This window comes from Cryptotermes secundus, unplaced genomic scaffold (assembly GCF_002891405.2).
Source record: "Cryptotermes secundus unplaced genomic scaffold, Csec_1.0 scaffold826, whole genome shotgun sequence".
Taxonomy (NCBI): domain Eukaryota; kingdom Metazoa; phylum Arthropoda; class Insecta; order Blattodea; family Kalotermitidae; genus Cryptotermes; species Cryptotermes secundus.
Window position 1 is genome coordinate 349,577 of NW_019743162.1, and position 11,649 is coordinate 361,225.

The following is an 11,649-nucleotide window of genomic DNA, read 5'->3' on the forward strand; positions in this document are numbered from 1 at the left end:
TAACAAAATTATGCAGGCAACAAGCAGAAGTCATACAAAATCATGATAATGAGAATGTTCGCAACATCGGACAAGGCGAAGCCCGACACAGAAAGTACGTGTATAAGAGGTTTAAACTTGGCGGTGGTGAGGCATATTTCCGTTCAAGTGACCGACTGCAGTTGTAGCGAATACTATTAGAAATAGGGCTTAATCTGCTGTACTGAGCCTGGACTGGCGGAGACACAGGATTAGGAATTAAGATTAAATTTGTAAATATATGTAAACACTGACAATGGCCTTACTAACACAGACTATGACTGACAGACACGACCTCTCGTCAGAGAGGGCGCCCCAAATGGACTGGACAGTAACTTTCATATAAGAAGAAACATCTGGTCATAAGCCCCAGCTGGGGCTTGACGCCAAGACAGAGAGACTGACCGACCGTCAGTCGCAATGTGACTTTGACTTTGACTTTGACTTAGATTAGCAGCTGAGAGTACAAGGACGAGAATGGGGCGTACCTTAGTAAATCGTTAAGATAGTTGAGTACATATTGGGACAGAGGATTACAGAGTGATTGAAGTGCTAATTTCTGTGTTGAGATCCGTTGCCAGGAGACGACTAATGAAGACTGAGAACCCTACTGTGTGTGCAGCTGTGAACTGAAAGTGTGTACATCAGCGATAGCGCTGTATCGTATTACTGTAATTGTAACTAAGAAAGATCGTGTAACCGAAGTGCTAATAAATCCAAATACCCGAACTAGAACCCATCATTTTCGTCACACGTTCAACCCTACACTTGACAATATAATATATCATGTTCTGCACGAAATCTACTCATAATATAGCAAGCGAAAATATCTACAAAGTTGTACACGCCTTCGGCAATTCATACATAAGCCAGGGCTCTCTGCACTCTATATTATAGAGCACACAATACATTCCCTAGAGTAAGGACAATGCTTTGTAAGATGAGGCACCGACTAAACAATTAACTATTCACTATATCTACATCATGAGCCTCCTATACAATCTTATATACAAAAAGAAAAATATAGAAAATTCCAATTTGTCCGTGGGAACACAACGAAATTACAAAACCAACGACTGATTCGATGATATAAAACATCAATTTAAAATTGTATTCTTGTTTTATACTATAAATTCTGTTTTATATAATCTGATTTATTATATTTTTACGTAAAGTGTTTTATGTGATTAATAGTATTGTATCCAGTTTAATAGTACTGCAGTTCAGTGGTGTATGTATGTTAACCGTGTATTTACCTGATAATGGCTACTGATAGCCGAAACATGTAGCAGAGCCGTAGCTAGGCACTGATCTTGATATTTGTTGTGTTGTGACGGTTAATAAAGAAGTTGCACATAATATAAAGGTATTTAAGTGTAAAATTTAGTGCTAGAAATTAATATATACTAAGCACTGACCACTTTAACACTCAGGCCTCTGATGAAGGCCTTATAGGACTGAAACATGTAAGCTTTTTATTACTTCATTATTATTGTACAATTTCTATTTCATGTTATGTAGGTTGGTACATGTGCTAAAGCTGGCAAAACTTGAAACAGAACGAAAGGCACGAGGAGGAATACTTGTGAATAGTGCATGAGAGTATCACAAAGGAAAACTGGATTATTGATAACAAAATTTCTGCTCTTCTCGTGGGAAATATAATTTCTGTTTTGGAGAATCTTCTTGCTGTATTGGTACTTACTGAATCTGGTGACTCATCGTCTCACAATAATTCTATCATAATTTTAATAATAGTAACTTATGTTACAATGTTATTTACAATATGCCAAGACAATATTTACATACGTAGACTAAAGACAGGAAACAGTAATGTTAAAGTAATGGTACTTAGCAGACTCCGTAGGTTTCAGTACACTCTTTTGCTGCTGTGTACAGGAACAATCCATGTTCATGACGATAAGCAGTATCTTTCATACTGTACGCATCAAATTATTTCAGTAATGCCAAGCACACTGTTACGTGTACATCCATTGCTATACACCGTGTTGGTAAGCGAAGAGAGATTCTTGGTAAGCAGTCGGTTGCTAGGTTAGGCAACAATGGACGACGCTGTGTTTTCTACTTCGTCCGTGCCGGGCAGCGGTGGGACAACGAGGTCATGCAACCCATTTCTAAGCAACGGCTCGGTAAACACATTTCTGCGTGTTGGACTGTATTTACAGAGCTCTTGTCTGAACTCGTTGATCAGATCTGTTACAACACTATAAATCTCGCATGCGCTTCTGTATACGTGCAGTTTTTACCTCACTAACTCCATGGAGAATAGTCCTTGTTGAGTAGTTGATAGTTGCTCAACAAGTCGAGAAATTCCTTACGTTTTAAGGAGTCTCATAGTTTGTCCCGCGACTTGACCGTGTTCCGAACCAAATTACGCCCACAATTCTCAAACTATTTCTTTACAGATAGACTTGAAAGGATTCTGACGATGGTGTATACTGTACTTCTTTTGGCTTATTTTGGACTTTTCTATACTTTGGATTTTTCTATAGTAAATCCACATTTCAACTTAGACATGGCATGTGCTGTTGAATCGGTGATTACAAAACTCCCACACATTTCAGGAATGGAATTCAGATGGAAGGTCAGGTCTATGTTGCAGAAGTCCAAGTCACCCACCTCAAACATAAGCAAGGAGGAGTTGAAAGCTGTGAAGTCCCTGAGGCTCAACAAAGATATCAGAATCCTGCCAGCAGACAAAGGCAACTGCACTGTAGTGCTAGACGAAATAAAATACAGGGACAAAATTAACACCCTGCTGAAATCTGGAGTTTATGAGCCCCTGGCAAAAGATCCGACAGCCAGTGTTGAGAGAAGAGTTCAGCAAATCCTCGCCCAATACAAAACTGTCCTTCCGGCCGAGGTAAAGCGAAAGCTTACCCCATACCACAGCAAGCCCCCACACCTATATGGTCTCCCCAAGATCCACAAACCAGGCATTCCACTGAGACCCATAGTGAGTTCAATTGGCTCCCCGTGCTACGCCTTGGCTGCCTTCCTACAAAAAATACTGAGCCCTTTGGCCGGCAGATCTGGTTCCTTCGTGAAGAATTCCGGACATTTCATAGAACTGTTAAAGTCTGTTAATCTCCGTAGACATGATATGCTCGCCAGTTTTGATGTGGTTAGTCTTTTCACCAACGTACCAGTCGACGAAGCCCTTCAGGTCATCAGAAGCAGGCTGAGTAATGATAACACGTTGGCAGAACGATCTGTCCTGAAGGTGGAAGCCATCATGGAACTGCTGGATGTCTGCCTGAGGACCACCTACTTTCAAGGGGACGACGGATTCTACCAGCAGAAGGATGGCATGGCAATGGGTAGCTCCCTTTCTCCCGTTGTTAGCAACATCTACATGGAACATTTTGAACAACTGGCTATCGACTCAGCGCAGGACAAACCGTCGTTGTGGCTCCGATATGTGGACGACACATTTGTGATCTGGCCGCATGGTGCAGAGGGGATACAGAACTTCCTTACACACCTCAACAGTCTGAGACCGGCTATCCAGTTCACCATGGAAATAGAATCGGAGGGAACGATCCCCTTCTTGGATGTTTTGGTCATGAAGAAAGGGACGGCTCTGACCACGAAAGTTCACAGAAAACCCACCCACACTGGCAGATATCTTAATTTCAATTCCAATCACCCTCCGCATGTCAAAAGAGGAATTGTTCATAGCCTTCATGATAGAGCTACCACTATATGCCAAGACCGGCAAGACCGGGTGTTGGAGGTTAAAAGTTTGAAACGCGACCTTCAACTGAGTGGTTACTCTCAGGGCTTTATTGACTCGGTTATCAGGTCCAAGGGCGGTAGTCGTCAAAAGAAAAAAGAGGAAAAGCCTCTTGGCACGGTGTACATCCCGTATGTCAAGGGAATCTCTGAGAAGTTCAAGCGCATAGGGAACCAGTACAATATTAGAACCGTCTTCAAAACTAAACACACTTTACGATCTTCGCTCGTGAGAACGAAACCAAAAAGGGATCCTCAACACACGGCACAGTGCGTCTACAGCATTCCCTGTCAATGTGGCAGAAGCTACATTGGTGAAACAGGAAGACCACTGGCTGTTCGAATCCGTGAACACAAGCACAATCTTAAGCAGGGTCTTCTAGAGAAATCCAGGTTGGCTCAGCATGCATATGAAGAAGGTCACAGGGTCAGCTGGGATGAAGCTAGGATCTTGGAGATTGAAAGCAACAGTAGATACAGGAAATACAAAGAATCAGCTCATATGGCATGTTCATCCAATCCGATCAGCCAACCCAGTTTGGATATTTCTCCTATATGGATCCCCCTCATCAATGAAGAGGTTAATAAACCAAAAAATGTAATTTCATGAATATTAGTGGTTCCACTACTACTGCAAGTTTTTTTCCGGAGATTAGTCTGATTCCCGGAAGTCGCCATGGTGGCACGATTCTTTAACCATGCAGATAAGGCATGCTTTATCCAGTTTTTACTTTCGTTTTTAACTGAATTCATGGAATATAACCCATACTTCTGTTTCTTTACATTGTTGACAAGTGCATGTTTGGCACAAATTTTCTATCGTGTTTTTACTGCGATTTTATTCTTTCCTCCCACTGACAGAACCGGTTGTCGGTTGTTCATAGGTTGTTTCTAGAGATCAAGGTTTGTCCAGTGATTGAGACTAGCTCTTTCTAAGGGGCCCAACTGAGTAGGTTAAACCTTCCCTATACACCTGAAGACGGAGACAGATCCAGTCTCCGAAACGTTGTGGTTTTTTGTCTTTTTATATACCGGACGATGGGTGAAGTCCAAAATAAGCCAAAAGAAGTATTTCTTTACAATTCACTTTATTACTTCTCCCTCGTCTACGCCTGAGTCATGTTCCTTCAGGCATAGGTACCACCAATACTGATATGCTACTTAGCACCCAATAATTGTCGTGTACTTAAAGACATACATTAATCACTGCCAAAATCAATCACTGACGTGGAAGGTCAAAAATCTTATTTCCTACATCGCTAAACAAAAAAAAATTAAATTAAATTAAATCTTAAGTGCCCACACACTAGCTAACAAAATCAAAACTAAAACAAGTAGAGAAATACTCCATAACATCAACATAGAACCACACAGCAAGAAATGGTCAAAAATTGGGAAAAAATTTTAGAAATTAACAGCAAGAAACCCAGAAAGAAAGCTGTTGCAAATTTTCGATTGAATACAGGACATGACTGCCTTGCAGCACATCTTTGTAAGATAGGAATATATAACACAGAGGAATGTACACTGAGCAACACCTTCTTCGTTGCCTAATCTTAACAAGGAGGTGCAACAAAGCAAGAACCTGAGTGCTCTCTATCGGGAAGCAAGAAGCATAATGGGTTAAACGATCCCAAATGCAGCCATTGGAAACCAACCAACATCGCCAGACATAAGTATTCTTGATTATATATACGAGTAGCTACACAATGAAGAGTTATGAAGAAGAGAATGACAATTCTATTGAATTTGTAATTTGTACATTATTCCCATTTAGTTTATTGTTAAGTTCGCACGTATATAAACAGGAATTTAAGTATTATTATTATTGTTCATTCTAAATATTTATACTTTACATTTTTCAATTCTCAGTAACAACTTGGATTTGTGTTAATGAAACTATTATTATTATTATTATTTTGTTTGTTTGTTCGTTTACTTCTCTGCGTTAATGTGTTTTCCTCCAGTGCTGGCCTGTAATTTGTCTTTAAATTATGTTGCCTTTGTCCATAATGTTATTATTTGCGTCTAGGCTGTGCTGTGTCTGTAATTGGCCTTGTGGCTATTGACTGGGTACATAAATAATAAATAATAATAATTAGTAGTATTACAGAATGTGCCAAAAATCAGTACTAAAATGAAAAGACGTCCTGTTGATACCACTGTCTATTCATGTGAAGGCCCCTTGCACGACCTTCTCAAATCCCGAAGAAATGGTCCGATCACCATGTCCCTGTAGCGTTCTTGGGTGACGGTAAGAGCATTGCCTTCCTCATCCTCAATGAAATAGAGACCTAATATACCGTGTGCTGAGACGGCACAGCATGTCGTCACACGTGTACTGTGTAGCGGTTTCTGGACGATAACATGTGGCCGCTCAAAACCAAGGAAGCGAGTTGTCTGGCGACCACTTCCGTATGGGCGGAAATAATACTCAACTATGAATAATTTTCCCTCCGTTGAGAGACCCATTTCCAACAACTGCACAACACAACTTCCTTTTCACTACTGGGAACACGTGCGGCTGGAGCTATGCCCCGTCGACAAACGCGAATGCGCGTTCGAGATACGCGAGTTTCAGTACTGAAACTTTTGACGCATACTGTAGTAGTAGTGGTGGTAGTAGTAGTAGTAGTAGTAGTAGTAGTAGTAGTAGTAGTAGTAGCAGTAGTAGTGGCAGTGCCAGTGGCAGTAGTAAGTGATGGTAAAGATGCCATTGTTACTGGAGGAGTATGTCGTGCTAACTAGGCAACAGAAATGGCTGCGACAAGATGGTGCACCTCCTCATTTTGGTAGGCAGGTGGCTTGATTGCAGAGTCAACATTTTACAGACCATTCGATTAGCCGAGGTGGTCCAGTTGCTTGGCCAGCGAGGTCATCAGATCTTTCACCTTTGGACTACTTTCTCTAGGATCACATGAAATCCTTGGTGCATGCCGTAAAATCAAACAGTTGGGCTGAGTCTGGATCCTGTACTCATATAAAAATGGGCATGGCAATGTGAAGAGGTCTGTTACTTCAGTTACGCGAAGGGCTCAGCTGTTCTCTGACAATCTCTGTCGTTGTTTCGAGTCACTTGAATGACGTGATTAATTGAAAATGAAATCGATAGTAAAGTCTAAATAATAACAATAATAATGTAACCTGAAATTAAATATAAGCAAAGTAACAATTACAAATGCAATTGAATACTTATTCTCAATTTCTTCACAACCCGTACCAGAATATCCCCATGTACGTAATTCGAAATTTTCCACAAAAGTGATCCCGAGAACAGATAGTTAAGCCATCGACATTCTTTGCGGAACAATCTGTATAGTTATTTTTCTGAAGCAACATTAGCTAGCTAAACTTCGTAATGAAAACCCAATATGTTTTCTGTTGGATCTGAATCTCTAAATATTATTTGAATGGACGTCTTGCTTAAAGGAACTAAAGCGAATCCACCAGTTTACGAAATCTTCTACGGAATCTCAAGGAAGTCTCGCCATAGAAATGCAAGATTCACAGCAGCACAGTTCCGGAAATATCGGCCTAACGATTGTCCTTAATCTAACAGAAGGAAATAGTACAGTAGTAAGGATCAGTTATTTCTGTGAGGCCAAACCGAGTATGTAATACTAGTCTGAAGATAGCGGCAAATACACCTTCCGAAACATTTTCGTTTTTGTTGTTTTTGTTAGAATACCCGATGATGGCTAAAGACTAAAAAACTGGTGGTGTCAAGTGTAATACTTTATCGCCAGAGCCATTCAGAAATGTTTGACTTACTTGTAATCCTAAGATTTAATGTCTTGTGTCAATTCCATAAAATATCACCAGAAACAAATGACAATATTTCGAAACCAGTTCGATAGCGAAACTCGCGAGTTTGCTCTTGCGGACATTAAAATTAACTCCGTGGCTTGAGTCCGCAAGCGAACTATACCGATGGAGCGACCGCCGCTTCTCGCCGAAGTTAGTGCCAACTTCAGCGGATAGATGGTGTCGCGTGGTCAGCGCAACGAATCCCCCGTTAATCTCGGTTTTCTAGACCGGAGCCGCTATTTCCTTGAAATAGCTCCTCAATTATCCTCACGAGGCTGAGTGGAGTGCAGTTGACTGGGTATATGAACGTTTCTAATTCTTGGATATTATTGAGAGAAAAGATATATTTTTAACATCTTTCATTGGAGTAGACACAAATTTCTTGAAAAAGTAAGCACATAGCATGAAGTCATGTCTAATAACATCAACTTCATTCTTGCAGTATTTTCGTTCAGACAATTCCCTTAGCTCATATTCATACAAACACGTACTAAGATAAATTTCCAAGAAAGACAGCGTGGGGATCCTGAGGAATTATGTCTAGAGGAACTTCGACATCAATAGCATTGTCTTAATGTAACTATCTTGCTAATTAACTCCTCTATGGTTGAGGATATATTTTTTGTTGCTGTTGACAATTTCGATATTTCAAAACACCAACAAACCGAATATCCTAGCTAGCGAAAAACTTCCCAATTTAGTGGAACCCGAGCGTTCGTTACTATGTTCACAAGAAACTGACGAATCAACATCGTCTGCCTTATCTTTCCATCTACGCCTAGATCTCACTACTTGTTCTTCTCTAAAGTTTTCTCACAGCAATTTCTCATCTAACGCATGCGCACTCCAGGCCCTGCTTACTTCATTCTTCTTGATTTAATCGCCCAAATAAATATTGTGTGGACACTAGAGCCCATAAATTATGAAAAACTTATTTAATTCTTCCCTCCCTCCTCGGTTTCCCATATTTTCTGCTGAATATTCCGTTGTCAAAGACGCTCAATCCATATTCTTCCTGTAAACTCCAGGATATGCAGTAAGTATCTAATTTGATATTCACAAGAAATAATTTTCTTATGGCAATTATACAGTACAAAATGGATTGGGACCGGAGGGGTGTATGCAGAAACCTATAAAAAATGGGCACTGACTCTTGCATGAACAAGATGCAGATAGTAGGACAGTGATGAGATGTATCTTCGAGAAATAGATTGTACTAATGTGTATTGGATTTAACTGGCTTATAATGTTGTCTAATTGCGGGATCTTTCTTTTTCAGTTTTGTGCTTTAAGGTTCCATAAGGGCAGGAATTGTTTAGGCCGAAGGTACATGTTTGTTGAAATTAAAGGAGTTTTTGCTTCAAAAGTTATTAAACCTCAGCAGTGAACAAATGAATATTTCTACTGTGCGTGTACTCAGTCGTAACATGTATACGAGGAAACAAGAGTGTTCTGGGCCTGCTTCTGAGACAGCTGTCACTGAACTACGCAGCATTGCAACTCAAGAAGGTCGCACTGTTCACAGTCACCGTCATGAGAACTTCATATTCGACGTGTTTACGAAAAAAATCCCTACAAAACCATTCATTCGTGTCATGAGAAGGCTAGGAGCTTACCTCGCTCAATTCAGTTCCGACAGCTCTGGAACGAAGAGCGCTTCTTGCATGTAGTGAGCTCCTACAGTTATGTGGCGAATGACAAAATTGTGTAATCCGATATTGTTATGGCGGTTAAAACAAGAAAGAAGTCTGAGCTATACATGGAACGTGTGTAAACGTCTGGTCAGGGAACTGTAGAAAAACTTTCGCGTGGGAGAGGCAGACGTAGCGACGACGACGAAATAAGGCTCAAGTTTCGACGTTTACGTATGACACAACAGACGATCTTGTATTTATAAGAAATCGCGGCTAACAGCCTAAATGATTGTAAACGTAACACCTTACAAACACTGTTCTAAGCACTACTTCGACTTGTGGCACGTGTTTCTCATGACACCTAAGCACTGCTGTGAGTCTCTTTATGTGCAGTATTTATCTCATTATTGCACTTCCCACACAGGCTTATTGCCGGCACTGAAATTATGTTTCTTTTAATTGCTCGACTGTTCCGCTATTTAAAACTACTGGACCTTAATTTCCAGAACTGTTTATAACCTGCCTTTCTACTTTTTAGCCCTATTTTTTTCGACTCTTCGAGCACAAAGTTATGTTTTACAATTTATGGGGCTTAGCCATTAATATTTTGTGTAGTTTATATTACAGTACCGCAGTGTTACGTGAAATGAAAACCACGCATAATTTCTTTGTGGGAATTTGACATGTTCTGGATCCTGAAGGGCCTGGTCACAAATTACATATGCTCTAAGTTTCTAAATTTATCTTGTTGCCCCTCAAACTGCTGACGTACCGTACATAACTTGTAAGAACCATTTCGTATAACAATTTTTACAAGCCTTCCGTGTATACAGAGATGTTCTGTTCATCAGAGTCTTAAATGAAATAGATGTTGTAGCTAGATTGGTGTGAATGTTTAAAATGGTGTTTATATAATTTAAAAATGAATATTAAATTATGGATAAACCGAAGTAGTTCAGCCTCAGAGTGAGAATGACTTGGACGGCCGGAGTTCCATTCCCGGTGAGACAGAGCTCTTGCTTTTCACCGCAACTTCTATATCAGCTCTGAGGTCTGTCTTTATGGTTACCGACTGCTCTACATTCGAGGGTCGAACAACCGAAACGTGAAGCTTGCTAGTCGTCTCGATATAGCTTGAAACTATAAACATACATCTAAATTATCAAATTCATGTTGTAATGCTTTAAGCACCGAGACAACTGTTAACTTCTGTTTTATATAGAATAAAGTTTATTAATTTACTAAATTCACTAAAGTAACTTGTGCCTGAAATGTCTCACGACCTGGAAATGAAAGGAAATTAGGATTGAAGTTACGCGTGTTCCTTGTACGACTTACAGAAATGTCACTGTCATCTAAACTCTTATAAGTAAATATATTCAGAAGAGCTTCTAGCACCAGACAAAATATTTCCTGCATGTAAGTTTGAGCTCCTGCGGTCCCACATACAAACGTATTTTCCTAAAACGTACTCGTCAGACACACGCTATTATACGCTAAATATACGTGCAGCAATACAAGTGTGTACGTCAGTCTAAAACAAACAAACGTTACTTGTAGTTGATCGTCCTTGGAAGAGGAAAGGTTGCATATTAAGATAATTTCCATATATCATAAGATGAAGAAACATTTTAAAAAGTTTCTGCACTTGGAAAATTTGTCATTCATAACAGAGCATATTTTTAACGCATTTTCTAAGGCATCTTGAGAGATTCTAGGTCTAAACTTTATGTTAATATGACACTCAATGAGAAACACGTACTATAACGTTTCATTTCATAGCTATAACTAATAAATAGTGAATATCCCAGTTTTTAAAATGTAAACATGTGTAATTAACTTACGTCTCTGATAATTTTTCAGGCATGTCTGTAGGTAACGAAATTAATCAGGCAGGTAACTCCGTAAATAAATGATGCTTCTCCATAAACACCACAAGTTTATGAACTGTCAGTACTTCCTGTCACTCTATCGACTTGCTTTTAGCAACAGCGCGAAAAATGATACAAAATTAAAAATACCAATAAAGATTTTTCCGACGCGTCTGACAGCGTGGAGAGCAGAACAGCCACTGGACCACTCTCTCACACACGCTACGGAGAGGTCGCTTGTGCCAACTGTACCGATGCATGGCAAGTCGCTAGCGAACATCATTACTTGCGAGTCAGCAAGCCATGCCACTGGAGAAGTCCATATAGCACAAAGCCGCATGTCCTGAATTCGAACATTCGGTGTTTAAAATGCACACTCAAGGTATATCGGGACATTAACCTGGTTAAGAATGAGTTGTTTTATTTATTGCTAAGTCCCTTGTACTGCGACCACTTCTCGCCTATTGTACCAGCCCCAGATGATAGGTGAGGGTGATTGTGGAGCAATTGGTGGAATGAAGATTGGCAGGGGAAACCGAAGTACTCGGAGAAAACCTGCCCCA

At 40.1% G+C, this 11,649-nt stretch overlaps 1 protein-coding gene across 1 annotated transcript in view; it reads right to left on the reverse strand.

Moving 5' to 3' along the window:
- The window catches only part of LOC111873959 (excitatory amino acid transporter 3), a 214,801-nt gene extending 203,499 nt beyond the window's left edge, over nucleotides 1–11,302 (reverse strand). Inside the window, exon 1 of the mRNA XM_023869073.2 lies at nucleotides 11,060–11,302. Within this exon, the coding sequence (XP_023724841.1) occupies nucleotides 11,060–11,082 (23 nt within the window). The 5' untranslated portion in view covers nucleotides 11,083–11,302. The remainder of the gene's footprint in view (nucleotides 1–11,059) is intronic.
- Between the last annotated feature and the right edge of the window lie 347 nt (nucleotides 11,303–11,649).